Raw genomic sequence first — 17,679 nt, forward strand, 5'->3', positions numbered from 1 at the left:
GGTCACAGGGTGCCAAGTGAAAAGAGTATAGATACTTAGAATTGTTCGTTTACATGATGCTCAAAAGGGTATTCCACAGACATTCATTTGCCGCATCAATAAATATTTGTTGAATCCCTACTATGTGCCAGGCCCAGTGCTAGGCACAGGGGACAGGTCAGTGAGTAAAATACAACAAGTTCCATCTGGGTCTAATTTCTGGTTATGCAACACTATCATCCTTGGCTGGTTGGTTTAACCATTCTGTTTCACATCCAAAAAAGAGGGAGTTAGATTACATTATGTCATGGTTTCTTTCAGTTCTAAAAGAAATAATTTTGCAATGCTATGATTCTATTTGGCATACACACTGCCTATACAATTCCAGCACAGGAATTCATGATGCTGTCTATTCCCAACCTGACAAATTGCTGACCTCTTAGACTTCCCCCTCCTATCATCTCTTGACTTACTCTCCCCCTATCTGTTCTCTGTTCCCAGCAACACTGGAAGATTTATAATTACACATGGATGTCACCAGTATGTTGTAACAGCTTCACTTCCCTGATATTCTGCTAAAAGCAAATGAGTAAAAGCAGCCAGGGCAGCAACCAATTCCTAGACAAGGTGATATCCCTTAGCTGTATACTATTTTTGGTTTTACTGGGCTCTCATTTGTTATTCATTAGCACTCCTAAGGAGCAAAAGAAAGGCAACATGCATTTAACTAAAATCAGCCTGTGGTTTCAAGAATATCTTCCAAAGCAAATGAAAAAAAAAAGAATATATTAAATATGAGTTAATCTTATTTTCCTTTAAATACATGATTTTAGTTTATTGCTGTAATTAGAGTTTGAAAAGCTTACATTCGAGAGAAATAGAAATCTTCCAACATCTCTATTTATCTCTGAAACAGACCAGATTGTACCACTTGGCATTTCATTTTTTACATCTTTGCATCTTCCATCACAATTTCTCAAGCTTAAAAACAAAACAAAAATATCCCTATCTATTCCAATACTGCACTTAATTCCCTATAATTCTTAAAGAACGATACACAGTACTCCCCAAGGTTCAAAAAATAAAAGCAACAGTTAAAAAAAGAAAGGTACTCCCTGTCAAGGCCATACTTTCCTTAAGATAGTCTCATTTTTTCACCCAATGTAGCAACAATATGGGAAAGATGATCGCTAAAATTAGACCTCACTGTGAAATATCAATCTGTTCTTAGCACTGCAAATAGTTCAAACACACACACACACACACACACACACACACACACACAAACACATTTTCATTTGTTTCCTTATATCATATGAAAAGTCCAATAGTATTAGAGACTGAAGGGAAGGGATTTTGTTACCCCACATGATTTCTATTGACGCTAGTTATATGAAGGTATTAAGAGATGTTTTTTGGCTAAGTTTGGGAGGTTCTGGGTAAATAAAATGGAAGTGTTTCTTTATCATGGGATATCTCAGGGCCTTTAATTTGCTAATAAACATTGTAATTCTTCTAGAAGGAAATACTGCAAACATTTCCCGAATGTGTTTGATCATTATGGCCTTTATTTGAAGAGTAATTCTCAAAAACAAATGTAGTGTAACATTCTCATTTTGTAGATGAGGAGACTCTGGTCACAGTGGCTAGGACTTGCTCTGAGCCCACAGTTATTAGCAGAGCTGGAGTTAGAACCTATTTTTCTTGACTCCTAGCCAATGTTTCCTCCTAAAGTAAGATGAACAATGATTTGAGGTCCTTATGTTTTGCTCTCTGTCTTCTCAATACATTCCTAACACAGTATCAGTTGTCTTAGGTACCAGTCACAAAGCAAGAAAGAGCTGATACAATAGCTATCTTAATTGAACAATATTCTGGATTGGGATCTGTGGACCATTGGGATTTGTGAGGCTCCTATATACAGATTTAAAACTTAGTCTAGGGGTGCCTGGGTGGCTCAGTCAGTTAAGTGTCTGCCTCTTGCTCAGATCATGATCATAGAGTCCCGGAACAGAATCCCACATTGGGCTCCCCGCTCAGCGAGGTGTCTGCTTCTCCCTCTGCCCCTCACCCTGTTCATGCTCACTCTCTCTCTTTCAAGTAAATAAATAAAATCTTAAAAAAATAACAAAAACATAAAACCTAGTCTATCCATTGGCTCAATGATTTTCAAGTGGAATTTCAGGAGCAAATTTATTTCCCAAAACAAGTATTTTAAAATTTTCCTTTCCCCTTTGCCACTGATTCAGTGACCTTATTCAGATAGTTTTCTTACCTATAAAAAGGATGGAGAAATAGCAACCATCTTATATGCAATGCAGTTAGTTCTGGTTAAACTAAAATATTTAGTTCTAAAAGTTACTTACTTGAAATATAGACCTATAGTGCAATGAAATCAACATATTCACACAATCAAATTACTATGATAAAACCCATTACTATGAAAAAGCCCATGACATTAAGACATTTGTTTTTATATCTGGAGAATGAATGGAATGTCTCTACTGAACCACTGATTACATATATCCACAAAAACTCTTACATTAAATATAAAACAATGGCCATGACCTCCTAATTTGTCAGGAAATACCTCTGATACTAGGCACAAAAAAAAAAGAAAGACCAAAGATGTCAACCACTGAATTAGAATTAAAAGCATGGCTCCAGAAGTTGGACAGGAGAGCTGAGTGCATCCCTGTTTTCCATTGTTGGGGCATGCAGAGGTAGTCAGAATGTGGCTTCTTATACAAATGCTGAATTAAGTGAGGGAGGAAATTATTTCACTTTTTAATTATGTGGTATTTCGCCGAACTATCCTTTTGTTTCTTAAAAAGGAGACATCTTTCCTTTAATGACCTACTAGTTTAAAAAAAATCTATGGCATTGGGGAATTAAGGATAAGGAGACAAGCTCTTAAACTGGGTTGTTTTTCTGCACACTAATGAAGTTCATAATTTAATTGGAGGAATTATTAGATACATTCTCTCCTTATAATGGTGCAAACCTCAGAGGAAAATGAGCTGCTTATGCATATATTCTCCTTACAATTCAAGAAATCCTCAAGGATTTAAAAAATATGTTCCAAATCAGAATAGCACTCAGTTGTCCACTTAAAATGGGTTTGTACCATGAATCTTGATTCTAAGCATTGCCACTGGAGTTAAGTAGCAATGTTTTTGTGCTGTTTTTTTATTTTTAATTATGGTTACTAAGCTTTTCATTTGAGTGCTCTTATTTATTGAACTTCATTCTCCCTTTAAGAGGAAATTAAATTTTAAAAATTTGGATGGTAAAATGGTTAAATATTCATTTTACTTGAAAAAAAGATGTGAGGATAGGATCATTGACTGCAAATTTATGAAATATTGTTATATGAAAGAGGTAGTACACTTACTATAGTTCCAGAAGAGATAATGTGGACTAATATATGGAAGTTAAAAGGAAAAGCAGATTATTCTCAATTGAAAGGTAAACTCTCTTAAAATATGCTAGGGTAGTTGGTCATTTCCAAGTTTATCCATTAATATCTGTGGTTTGTTTTGTGTTTGATGATGCCCATTAAGCAGAAGTGGTTGCAGGTGTTAGAAGTTTATGGAAAAATACGGGGAGGAAATTAACATGTAGAAAATTCAGTTCATTTCTTTATTTTTTCTCCCCTCAGAAAACAAGAAACTAACATCAGAATTTTATTTTGGCCATGAAGCACCTAGATCTAATACAACATGACACATTAGCCCAATCATGCATTATAAAATTGATAAAAATGAGTTAAGAAGCTAGAGTTCAGATAAACACAGCGATCTGGTATAGTGAAATACAGAGCCGAGAGTCACGGAGAGGGTGACTCCCAGAACATTCCAAGAAGGGCAGAGCCACGAGACTCCCCGGTTCATTGTTGCCATTGAAAGATGACTCCTTTGGGAATATTCTAGGTCTTCTGTATGGATTGAGCTCACTTCAGGGTAGTGTGGCTGGAAGAGCATAATGTAGACAGCATGAGGTTTGTAATTAGCAACATGATTTTGTCCCTTTATTATGTATGGGATGTTTAAAAAAAAAGTCAAGGAATTTCTCCATTCCTCAGTTTTCTCATCTGAAAAATGGGGTTCAATAATACCTGCCTCACAAGTTTCTTGTGAAGATTCAAAGAAAGAAGGTACACGCCAAGAACCTTGTAACCTGAGTGCCATACAGATGTAAAGGATTGTTACTTAAATATTAATGGGGGCTATTAGAATGACCTTAATTCATCCCCCCCTTTTCTGATTTCCTCCTATTCCCCGATTATTTCTCAATTTCCTTCAGAAATTGCATCTTACATGACAGTATTCCACAGAGTTCCTATAAGTGACCATAGTCATTCATAATTGTAAGGGAAAACACCCTATCATATCATTGTCATCCATTCCCTAAACTTCAACCATCACATGGAAGGTGATAATTTTCAAACTTATATTTCTAACTCAAATCTCTCTGCAACACCAGAGCAGTATGTTTAAATCCTTGACTGGACTCTCCACTTGGATTTCTACCAAAGTCTTTCCTTCAGCCTTTCCTTCCTCAAAATCTGATCGGTCACCAAGTCCTATTGTCTTGGTACGAAGCTCTTTCAAATCCTTATGTGATGATGGCTTTTGTGGGATTTAGAAAGGTTTTCTGGACTCCCCAGTTGGGCACCAGGACGTGGAGTTACAGCTGCTTCCCCGCTGAGCCACGTTACAGCTCTCCTTTCTCTCCTGGAGTTCCTCGCTGACCACAGCTGCACTCAAATATCCTCTAATACCATTGCCTTACCATGTTTCTCACCTGCGCTTTGTTGCTATGAGAATCCATATCACTTTAGATTTCCTAGGACATGGGGTGCTCAGAGGCCAAGACACAGGAATCCTTCAGTGCTTCTTGGAGATGCTGAAGATCCACAGAGAGAAGATGAAAGGGCATCTCCCAGGATTTGTCCATTCTGCCAGTTCCCAACTATTTGTATTTCCTTAACATGCTGTGCTGTTCTTAAGCATAATCGGTCACCTAGAATAGTCATTCCGCCCTGGCTACTTGGCATTCCACGGCACCAGTTTCACGTTGCCATGCAAATGTCACATCCTCATCAAAGTTTTCCCTAGGCTTCTCAGATTAAATTAGTATATCCTTCCCTGTCATCAGGGCACTTCACACATTCACGTGGCAAAAGCACTTAACCCAAGTTGTCATCATTTTTTTGTTTCCATGTCTGTCTGTGCCCGTTGCTTTCAGCTCCGTGAGAGCGTTGACTATGCCTTGTGCATTTCTATATACCAGCCGTCTAGCCCAGTGTCTGTCCCAGGGTGGAAAATAAGTATTCTTTGGTGACAGAAAGAAGGAAGGTGTTATAAAAGCAGAATCTGTTAAGCAGTAGGACCGCCCAACGTCAAAAATTAGGACTAATTGAGAAGAATGAACCAATGCCAGGTCCAATGCTTCCAAAGCGCCTTGCAGGACGCCTCTCACAGGAGAAGTGAAAAGTAAATATTCTGGTAGATTTATTCAAATTTTGGCTAGGAAAACCCTGTGGTTAGAGAACTTGCAGGGTAACTGGTAAGCCTTTGGTAACTGGCAGAGCATTTCCACATCACATGATTTTTTTCCCAAATTATTTGAGAAAATTTGAAGAAATACCCTACGGTTTTGATACTTTTAAACGTCCCCCGTGTTATTGCTTACCTAATAGCACATGTTTTTTGCACTAACGATTTGAATGCCTAGCTTCAAGAAAGGGAATTTCAACCTCACTTTGTCCTAATTACTGCAAATGCCACGGCGGTGACATTCAAACAGTGAGCATTTACAAATATATCTGATTTCTCCTGAGGGCGAGAATGTCGGGGTCCTTTCTCACTCCAGACACCCACTTAGAGTGGTTTTGTCCCCGTAGCTTTGCAGATTCTGGGATTAGACAGGGAGGGTGTCGCTCTGAGCTGGGGCAGTAGTAAGGTGAAGACACCCAATAGGGTGCATAAATGGAACTTCTGAGCTAGCGCCCCCTGGCTTCTTCCTTGGAGATAAACATGGAGGCACAGAAGGCAAAATCAATTCTGTAAACAGGAAGGGACCGCCAACTACCTGTGAGGTGCTTGTGTAGGCCCTGCAAAGGGTAAGAGATGAATAAGCACCACGGAGAAAAAATTATTGATAATTATGTTCAGAAATATTGTGTAACAAGGCAAGTAATGGAGATGTGGGTTAGAGTTTTCTAGGCCACTGAGAAAAGTTCTGACAATTCTGTCCTAAGGTTTTTGAGGTTGAAAAAGATTTTCTATTATCTTATGTCTGAAATCAGTACCCTGATACATTGCTGGTATCACATCTTACAGATAAATGAGCACATTATCAAATGTTCATTTGTCTTTCAGATTTAACGATTATTACAATAAATCACATTACTTCCTTGAAAATGTTCATCTCAAAGAAACAATAAAAAAGAATAAAAAACAATAAAAAATGCTGAGTTATGAAATCTATGCATCTGACAAAGATAGCGTTCAGCTTTTCAATTGATTTAATTATGGAAAGCTTAGAAGGAAACAAAACATTTAAAAATCAAAACTTCCAATTGTGTAACTAGGAAAACATTTTGGACATTATCTATATTTAACAGCCTATGAATTGAACTGTCTGTATAAAAAGAAGGTCAGAACAAATATCTACTCTTCATTTCTCCTCTCACCCCTCATCTGGGTAGATTTTATTTATGCATTAGACAACCTTTTTGGCCATTAGAACCATCTTGCTTCAGCAGTTAATTAACACAAGTACCATAATTTAATACAGTTAATGCTACTTGATGCCCTTTAATGTACCTTCCATTAGTGATATTATTGTAGTATTACCCTGTAAATTAAAATGAGATCAAGACTAAGAGAGCTACTCTTTAATTAAGGTACCAGCATACTACACTCGTCTATTATTCACTAGAGAAAATCACCCTGATTTACTGAAGTAGGACATCCATAAGTCAGAATTAGTCCATGAAGATTATTAGGTTTATTGAACAATGTAAGTACTACAGAGTCGCTGAGATTGCCAACAGCCATGTTTCCTCTTTTCCCTCCATTATCTTAATAAATACACAATGAGAGGGAGTAAATGGAAGCAAAATAAGTATGTGGCCAAAGAGGCATAAAATTTTAATGATGGGATTATAGTTTTTGTCACCAGTAAATAGGTATGAGACGTGTCACATGCTAAAAAGAACATAAATGCTACATTAGTCTAATAACAATCAAAGCATCACTTTCACACCAAACAATAGTAGCCAGTATGAAACATAAAGGCCGGATGCACACATGCACGAGAAGCTGAGAATTGGACTTCATTGTCAATTCAAAGATTCTCCACCTGTATTTGTTTCATAGCTGAAAAATCTTGTATTGCCTGCCCACTCTTTTATGGATATCTGCCCACTTTCCCCAAATAATTCATGCCAATTCCCACATTGTGGTGTGGGTGGTAGTAGAGTGAGAAGTCAAAAAGTATCATTATAAGGATCAGATATAGACACGTAACGGTGTGTTAAATGTTGCAGTCATTTCAGCGATGGCGAAGAGAGGGTTGAGGGAGACAAAGGCCTGGTTATATTTTGGAAAGTTTCTATTGATGAAGTCTTTGAAAAGGAACCCTTACAACTTTCTTTTGGACATCATCAATTAATAGTCAATCTTTCTACAGATGATTTGCTATATAAGAAAGAGACGACCTCGACCGCTAACCTTACTGAAGTTTCCAAGGGTAAGATGTACGTATCAGCTTCTGTGCTGAAAGACCCACGCACCAGTAGCAGCTCAACCACTCCCTTTTGCCTCCATTTCCCTTATATAACTTAGAAGCTGGAGACACGCCCGAGCCGTCAGGCCTTGCTTCCTTAGTCCCTCCCCTAAGATAAAAATACTCCGGCCATCTGGTGCCTAGCACGGTACACGCCAGCATCAGTTTTGCCCTGAGGAATTTGGACAGAATTTAGAGGCGACAGAGAGGGACCTGGAAGGAGCTCACCTCTACTGGACCTTTCTCTCTTGCCCAGCTGCTACCTCACTAGCTTACGGTTGACTGGTGAACAGGAACAGACAGCAGAGGTGAGTCCCAGAGAAGGGAGGACGGTTCCTGCAAACTCTCCAGAACCCCTGAGATGCAGTTGGAGGATACTAGTAGGACCAGGGATAAAAGAAACGTGGGAAATCTGGTGGGAGTCTACTTTTCTAACGTGCCACTTTTAAGTGACCCCCACAGGGAATGCATAAAAATGCCTGTGGCTTTAAAGTGTATTTATACTCTCTCTCTTTTTTTTTTTTTTAAATAATCAGGAGAAACAAAAATGAATGTGCAGTAACAGAAATAAGCTCCAACAATGGTTACTTCCCAACCAAAAGCTTCACAAGATTGCCTTCTTTACAAGTGGAAGATGATAGTGTTTGCACAAGTTGGACTCTAAGGATTTTGGATTAAAAATTTCTCAAACTGCAAGAAAACTGAATTAGGTGATTTTATCTAACAATGTAGATCACACTAGGATTCAAATTCAAACCTCAGCTTATGAATTTTGACACTTATTCTTGTAGAGGAACAGAATACTTGTTACTTTGTTATAGAATGCTATTGTTAATAATATCAACATCAATTATTTTTATATTTTATAGTCCCCAAGAATAAGAACTGGAAACTGATGACCTCTTGCAAAAATGTTTACGAGTATAATGGCTACATTTTACTATAAATAGCCAATTCATATTTCAGGCCACAGTTCCAGATTGCCCTCTCGGGGTGCCCTGCTAATACGTGAACTTTCCTCTACACCCTGGAACCCACAAGCTCAGTGTTTACCAGTGCCTATTTCTCTCAGAAATATTATTTTGCTTTCAAGGTATCTTCATCATATGTCACCAAGACCTTAGTTAACAATTTTTAAAGAGGCTCCATTGCTTAAGACTCCTGACTCTTCCAGGAGGAACATGAAGCTGGAACAAAGCTGAGAGGAGGTGGTCACCAGTTCCTGCTACTTTCCACGGTTCAGAGTCTGAAACCTCTACTACCACACTGAGGTCATGCCCACCACTCCGTTCTGTGTGCCCATTATAGCCTTTACCTTAACATCAGTGACCTCTCCTTCCTTCTAGTGTACAAATAAAACAACACTATTATCAAAAGATAGATTGAGTCAACTTTCGGAAAGACCAGGGAGTCTCAACCCTTCTCCAATTTCTGAGGACTGGGCTGTCCTAAGGGATGCTGGAGCCTGCTGTGTTTGTTTAAATTTTAGGATTGCTTAATGAAACCTACATGATTTATGGGCTGTTTATATTCTTAACCTCATATATTCTGACGTGAAGCTCTCTGCATTTTTAGAATGATTGTTGCTTTGCTTTCTCTTTTTTCCATTTTGCTGTAGACCTCACTCATCTTTAGTTTTCCCGACTAATTACCTCATGCTTCGACTCCCATCAGTTGGTTATTTGGATACCAACCATAAAACAGTTAGAAATCTGGTTGAGCAGCTCTACCTTAGTCGTCCTGGTTCTTATGACTTGAGTTTTTCATTAAAGCATCCTCAAAATTCTTGGAAACTCGCTCAAGTGTGTCTCTGATGTATTATCAAAACCAAAGATATGCCTGACAGTGACCGCTAATGGATTTAAACTCTGGTCCACCCATAATTGACCCTAAAAAATGAGGGGAGCCTGCCTCAGGTCCATATGTAAATGGCAGCATATCTTTTTAAGGCAATAACCACCAAAAGCCTGAAAAGCAGAGCTCACTCCTTTTTCAACAAATGCATTGTGCTTCCAAAACACTTTTGGTTCTGATTTAATAAATTTAAAGGGATATAATTTACAGTTCAGAAGTTTTTTTTGGTGCAATACAATGAAACGTAAACAGAGAGATGTACCACGTTGAAACCCTGTCTGGCATTTGAAAACAATGGAAAGATGTATTTCTTGTTTTCCCGTTATCTTTTATGAAGCAGCTGACTTTGTCCCTCCTGGCTTCATTGCCTTAAAGATTAAACCACCCCCTGATCTAGGGAGTTCCTTGGACTCAAATAAGATGCTACTACCCACACCCCGCCCCCACCCTTTCTGTTTAAATTCTAAGAAATCCTGCCAGGTTCAGGTTCACTGACAGTGAGTCTGGGATCACAAATTACTGCTGAGTAAGAAGGGTCTCAAATTTCTCCAAACCTAGCTCTAGACTGGTGTTCCTGAGGAAATGTTGTAGTAGAGAGTGTCACATGTCACTCCACAGCTGTGGGACCAACACACTGGCATTTTCTTCGAACAACCATTCCATTCAAGTCAGATGGATGTTTTCTTACCTTCCGTGCACCTTTATGTCTGAGATCGCATAAAAGTAGCGTGCCAAGTGTAGCTCATCTACAAATATTTCCCCAACCGCTGGTCTCAAAAGCCTTATCCTCAGGTCTGTGACTGTAAAGAAATCTCTGAGTTTCTTGGTTGTATCCAGCTGCCCGTAGAGAGAAGCCATATTGCGTAGCCATGGTCCAGCAAAAAACGCAAACCTGTCTTTGATTTCAAAGTGGATTATTTTGCTATTTGTCATATATCCCGTAGAGTACTCTTCAGTGCAAATGATTTCTAAGACCGTATGCTGTGATAAATCCTTCACGGATTTGGGATCCATGTGAAAAGCATCTAAGCAGTCTGTGGCGTAATACTGGTAGGGCTGCCATGTTCGTCCATAATCGAGAGATTTCTCCAGGATCATTTGGTCTGGACGCCCTGATTCAAAGGTAATAACTATGTTGTCTGTGAGCTCAATGGTTTTGCTCCAAGACAGAGTGATGTTAACCTGGAGAGGCTTGGGATAGTCCTTCCAAGTAGCAGACTGCCAAAATGTGGAGGGATGTCTTCCTTCAAAATCAAACATCAGCTCAGGGGGATGCGCCAGCTCAGGGGTACTTGCATCACACTCATTATTGCACATGTAGGGGTTGCCCTATGGAAGAAGAACAGAAGAGGGTGCATCAAAAAACTGGTTTGACACAAGTCTTGCTATATTGCTGTTGTTGAGTAAAAGGCTAGGAAGGAAAGAAAGGGTGGGGGGAACCCTGTTTGCAGTAATCATTTTTATTTGCCCTAACTGGATTCTCCTCTTTAATAGCTAAAAAAATGAGGCAATATGGTAATTTTCTTGTCTGGTTTCCTTCCATGGGCTTTAAGAAATGAAAACAGTTTATTTATCCCACATGTGTTAGACCCATAATGTGGTCCCAGAAGCACAAAGACACTGAGCAACTGTCTAACAGCTCAATACCTCTGTGTCCTCTCAGAAAGATGCTATAGAAAAGCAAGGAAATTCCTCCATGCCTCAAGGACGTTCCTCAAGAGCACAGTTCTTTAAAAAGTCATTTTTCAAGCAAACCTTTAGAATTAGCAATGAACCGTAGATACCTGCGCCCTGTTTAGGAAACAATACCCCCATACAACATTCAGCTTCTTGCTTTGCCGCAAATCCATCATATTTAACTAGGTCCCTGCTTCATAAAGCCTGCTCTTAAAGCATTTACTTTGTTCACCACAAATCATTAAAATGTGGTATACTACAGGCTCTGGGGCTTGGTCCAAACATCTGCCATCCTATTAGCTAGAGGCAAGGGGATTGCATAGGAAAGACTTGGGACAGGGGCGTGCTCCAAGTTATGAGGACAGGAAAATCCAGTACTTAATTAGCAGTATGAGCCACAGCTACTTGATGTGTTACTCTGTGCGGGCCCAGAGTCAGCTGTCCATGGATGCTAGCCATTACTATTATTTCCCCCTGACAAAGGCTGTCTCCTCAAACAAGAAGCTGGGAATAAATCTTGTATCACAACAAGTTATAACACCACTTATGCTACACCTAATAGCTGCTTTCAGGTTTCAACAGATGATTCCAGGGCAAACAGCTGGCTCCCTGATTTTTGTTTATTTTGTGTTTAAGAAAATAAATGGTATCATTTGGAGTCAACTATTCAGGCATTTCTCCCTAATCCTCCACTGGGTAATTATAAGCATGGATGAGTGAAAGAATCGACCCTCTGACATTGTCCTTAGGCTTTCTCTTGTAATTACAATTAGATTTTTTTTTTTTTCTTTTTCATGAACTGAGAGCTTTTCATCATACCTGCAGGATGCATGAGCTGGGTCTCAAATAATGAATTTACACTTTAGACCTCGACGCTCAGTTACCAGCTGACTCCCGTGAAATATAAGATGAACACTGGAGAATTGCTTTGGCCTCCCTAGAGGCAATTTCTCCTACCTAGTCAGCTAATACTTTCACTCTCTTTTTCCCATTAGTGCAACTGAACCTTAAAGCTGGCAACAGGTTTGGGGGACTCAAGTATAATTGAGATGGGGTAGGAGAAAGGAGAGAAGGTACATTACTTGAGGAACAGAACTGTTTTAAAAATACATTCAAGGCATCAGTGATAATGGAAATGTTTCTGTACTTCTCTCTCGAATTTCAATTCCCTATTCCTGATCCCAGCGTCTGTGGCACTATTTATAGTATCCCCTTCAAAACGAGCCAAGGGGGGAAAATAAGTTTCTGTTCCAGGTGGAATATATCACCAAATTTATTATTATTTAAACTCTCTTAAGCATACCAGAGAGCCAAATGCAAAGCTCTGCAAACTGGCAAAGGCTTTTTATGGAGGGCTATAAATATTGTGGAATCTGTCAAGATTTATAAATTCTAAATATATGTAAATGCACATTTTACTGGAAGGGGTCAGATTTACACAAATCACACCTTCATTTGAAATTTACTGAAAAAGTAAGGTCACTTCAAAATCTACCAGCATGTAGCCGTCTGCACAATCATTAACTCGGATGCTGCCACCTTCCTCCTGACAAAAGCATCTTCATCTGAGGTCAAGGGTATCAAAACCCAGGGCATCAACTCTGCAGGATACACCAGAGTGAGTTGTTAAACATTTGTATTAAGTCATGTTGAAAGATAGCATTTCTTCGACTTCACCATCGATGTGCGGATCTTCTCAGAGGGGGATAGGGTGCTGAGACAGAGAGGGAGGCACAGCAGGCTGCTTCTGGATATAGGTGGATCCTAGCAAACCTGTCTGAGGAAATATACTTGAGGATATCTATCTAAAAAGCATTCATTCCGACATTCGGTAAAAGGTGTTGACAATAACCATCATTTATTTAGCACTTATGGGTCAGACACTTTACATTCATTATCCTGGGTAATCCTTTCCTTTGCTACTTTACGGAAGAGAAAACTGAGGCATAGAGAAGTGTTACATAACTTGCCCAAGGTCATATAACAAAGTGAGTAAGGGCAGTGCCAAGACCCATTTCTCCTGCCCCTGCCCTGACCTTGTCAGTTCCCAAGTCAGTGGTGTGACCTGTGACGCAACCCAGTCTTAGAAACAGAATTGGTAGTAGAAAGGAAGAGTCTAAGAGTTTTAAAACCCTAGTGAGCATTATCATACATCTAAGATGTCTTGAAGTTATGAATCTTCCTTAGCTTCATGTAATACCTAGTTTCAGAACCTTTATTTGACCATGGAGCCCCTTTTTGCATTAGTAACCCCTCCTTATATGCCCTAGAAGTGGTGTTCTGGAGAACATCCTTTGAGATTCTCTGCTTTGTATTACTCTTTAAGATTGTAAACGTGTGAATGCCAGACAGCACTGCACAACTCATAGTTTTAGTCCTTTAATGAAGACATGGCCACACAAAGCACTCAGTCTCTGTTTTTGTTCCCCAAGGACACCTTACCACTGGGGCTCAGCAGGACAGCTGGCTTAGGATAAATGCTTCCATTTACATCAAATTGTCAGCCATCAAAATGCATGCCAGGACAAGGAGACAATTTTATTGCTTTGCACTGATCTGGTGCTTTAGGCACCTGAAAAATGAGAAAAAAGGTTTCACGCATGCAATAATTATTTATTGATTGCTCACTATACTACTATATTTAAGGCACTTGTCTTGGCTTTCAAGATGCAGTAGTAAACAAATCCAAGTCCTGGCTTTCAGCAGAGCTTCCATTTTAGTTGAGGGAAATGCACTAAACAAATACGTAATGTTTCATAATGCTATGTGATGGTGGTAACTGCTCTGGAGAAAAATAAAACCAATTAAAGGGGAGAATGGTGTTGGAGGAGGGATACTGACGGTAATTTTATATTGGGAGGTCAGAGAAAGTCTCTCCTGGATAATGTGACATTTGAGCAGATTAAGAACCATTCCCAATTTACACCGGAGATGATCAGAGTTTGACCAGAATGACAGTTTCGTCCTTCATCTGACTCTACCCTTAGTGATAATTTCAGCAGCATAGCAATTTATTGAAATGGATGAGTAAACAAATCATTTCTAATGAGAATCTACACCAAATGGCTGTAGATCCAAAAAAAAAAAAAAAAAAAAAAAATCAATTGAACCATTTTTATTTCATAGCCTCATGCTCTTTTAGGAGATTCATGATTTGATGACCATTAACATAACTTACTGAGAGACAATGATATTGAGAGAAAATTAGTGGCGGGGCGGGGAGAGGATTTCATTTTGGTCCCCTAAGAAATTAAAGCCTGCATTTGTGGTGAGAGAGAAAGAAAAAAAGAGAAAGCTGAAGAAACTGAAAACCTTACTGTTCTAGAAAGAGAAAGCTGGAGGAGAGATTATATGCTAAAATATTTCGTGTAAATATTTCACATGGGTGTGATCTGTAATACTGTTGTTACAGAGAATTATCAATATGAAAACAATTGCTGTTAAAAGGATTAGATTAATTAAATTTTCAACTACTTCAACCCCACCCTAATCCTCCCTAATACCATTAACAATGAAATTTATATAAGAAAAGTAACTTTCCCCTACTTGTGAAAGCAAAGAACACTTCTTGCTGCTAAATCTAATAGATTCAGGCATTAGCAAGCGTAAGTAATTATTTTGTGGCCAGCAGGCAGCTTTAAATAGATCTTAATTTAAGTCCTACAAGCAACAGATCCTTAACTGATTGTCTATGGACAAAGCAGAAAATATTTATGACTGCGCTGACTTACACCATTAAGAGATGCCTAAATAATTAAACAGATATTGCTGCTAAATGTTTTTATAACAATTAGAAGATGAAGATTGTGATGCATTTCATTAAAAAATGTTAATATTTTACTTCTGGGAGAATTGAAGTTAGTTATTAATTAGCACTTTGTAACCAAAGTGGAATGTTACTCTTCCTTAATGTGCTTTCAGAACTTAAAAGGATAAATAAAATTGGAGACATGTTTTTATTTTGTCTATTGATAGAATTACCTTCCTTCTGGCAAGAGATACTTTGACAAGCAGATCCTTTCAACAGATATCTGCTAGACTTTTCAGAGTTAAAAAACAAAATCCTACATAAGCAGTATTAACATAATACTTGTGGTTCCTACCATTTTGAACTTCCCCTTCCAAGCTCTACCTTATTGGCAGACTACTGGCAGTTGGAAATGTCGGGAATTCTCATAGGAGGTTTGCTACCAAACTGTACGTTACATGCCAAGCAGGCATGTACTTACAAGTGGTGGTGAGAAGCATTTGGGTTAACACTTAGACTGATTGTGAAAAACAGTGAGACGGAGCTGCCTCACACCCATTTGCTTCTGGCACGTCCTTCCTTGTTTGATCACTAAGTGACATTTAAAAAAAGACACATAGGTAAAGGGAGCAGAAACAGTATTCTGGGATAGCTCTCCCAACCTGTTTCCACTGTGACTTTGAAATAGATATCGCTATGTCTTTGCCAATGCAAGGCTATAAAAGGGTGAAGAAAGAGGTGGCATAGTCTGCTGCTCATCTCTCAGAGAGATGAACCATGAGCACCGTGTTTTAACTGCTGGGCTAGGCTATCATCTTGAGGAGATGGCTTCCTTTTCTTCTCTTTCATTGGTGTAATTTTTTTTTTTTTTTGTGGTTAGGAACCCCTGCTCCCAGTCCCTTTTTGGAACTTCTTGGTCACTCCTTTCCCTAAGTCCTAGATTCTTGCCTTGCTATAACACAGGAAGGCCCCTCCTTTTATGACTCTTTTGAAGACCCTCAGACTATTCTGAGTCCAAGAGCTGATGCTCATCCCTCGGGCTGAGGTGTCCCCTCCAGGTCTTACAGCTTTGTTACTGGCGATGGAAAGAAGAGAGAGAAATCAGAACCAGAGGTATGTATAATTCAAGATGGTGGATACCTTCTCCAGAAATCTGAAAGATAAGTGTCAGCACCCCCAGTACTGACAGGCCTTGAAGACCCACAGCTTTGGGGATAAACTCTTCATGTCCTCACGTAGGTCCATAAGGCAGCATGTTTCCAGTTGTTCATTATCCCTTTGTACATAAAGGGCAGGAATCTCTAACAATCGCCGTGCAATCTCACTTATGACCTGCCCTGTTAATTGGGTCCCAATGTGGGGTATACACACGGTAACAATACCGACTTGAATATTATGGGACTGTCTCAACTTTAGATGTTCTGAAAGTGCTGTGTAAAAAAGTACCTATATATTTGCCAGAGCATGAGGGCCAAATTTTACTTTGGGAAATATGGCCACTCTAAGCATAATAGAGTATATAGAGTTTTGTTTTTGTAACTCCTGAGTTAAAAACCAACTGCTCTGTTTTCTAATGGAGCCCCTTGCTCATCACAAAGATTTCTTTCTGGCATAGACACAGGCTTAAGGCCTGATTGAAGCTGTTGCTTGTTTCAATCTGCTCCCTGACTATACTAACATCATGTGGACTTTTTTACTCAGGAATAAAGACGGGAGAGCTTAACCTTTCTGAAACAAGAATGCTAGAGGCCATATCACAGATTATGGGCCATAATAGACACCTGTCTAAATCCCCACAGAGGATTATGTTCAGGATTCTCAAACTGGTGAAGGTTACACAGATCAAGATGACCAAGTTTCTAAGAAGGAGCCAAATACATTCTCAAGCCAAAGGAGCCACAAAAATGGATTCTTATATAGTAGTCCAAATCATTATTTTACATGGGCTGGAAAAAGAAATAAATATTAATGGAATCAAGTTAGTTTGAGAGTGAATGTCTACAGAAAAATACTGTCGTAAGGTGACACTTTTATAATTGGTAGGGAAATTGCTTTTTAAAATTTATTGTCTTAAAAAATATTACTTAAAAATCTTTGGTACAGTGTTTTGCCTTTATTGATGATCTTGAAACAGACACCTAGATGTTAATACCACAAAGCTGAAGTGGACTGTCGGCATTTTAAGTTAAAGTAACTGGAGGGGAGTTAAAATATTAAGATGGGAATGTTCTGAGTCTGACACTATCATGCACTATGAGAGTTGGTTTGAACATTTTGGATCCTGAAAGTTCTGACTTGATTCTCAAAAACTGGTTCCTTCCTCTCTCAAGTGAGAAAACAAGTCCAAGAACCACTTGAAGTCCATTTTCTGAAAGCCTCCAGCTTTTCTGTAAGAGAGGTTAAGAAGACCAAAGCATCTTCTTCTGAAATGATCACTTAACCATGAGAGGCACGAAGAGAACTTCCTAATGTGGCACTTTTCAAAAATGACTGGTTTCTTGTGAGTCTATTCTGATTTCTCATACTCCTTATTTCTTTCAAACTCCTCTCTTCCAGATTCATTAGCTGTTTAGTGGGTGCCTACCATGTTAAAAACATTGTGAAGAACACAGAAATTATACAAG

The 17,679-nt window shown here is 39.0% G+C and overlaps 1 protein-coding gene across 11 annotated transcripts in view; it reads right to left on the reverse strand.

Annotated features, from left to right (window-relative positions):
- The window catches only part of NTNG1 (netrin G1), a 313,944-nt gene that overhangs the window by 132,207 nt on the left and 164,058 nt on the right, over positions 1-17,679 (reverse strand). For all 11 annotated transcript variants that reach the window (XM_032422306.1, XM_032422322.1, XM_032422297.1 and 8 more), the window contains one exon: positions 10,319-10,959. In XM_032422306.1, coding sequence (XP_032278197.1) covers positions 10,319-10,959 — 641 coding nt within the window. The remainder of the gene's footprint in view (positions 1-10,318; positions 10,960-17,679) is intronic.

Source organism: Phoca vitulina, unplaced genomic scaffold, assembly GCF_004348235.1.
Source record: "Phoca vitulina isolate PV1807 unplaced genomic scaffold, GSC_HSeal_1.0 scaffold2, whole genome shotgun sequence".
NCBI lineage: Eukaryota > Metazoa > Chordata > Mammalia > Carnivora > Phocidae > Phoca > Phoca vitulina.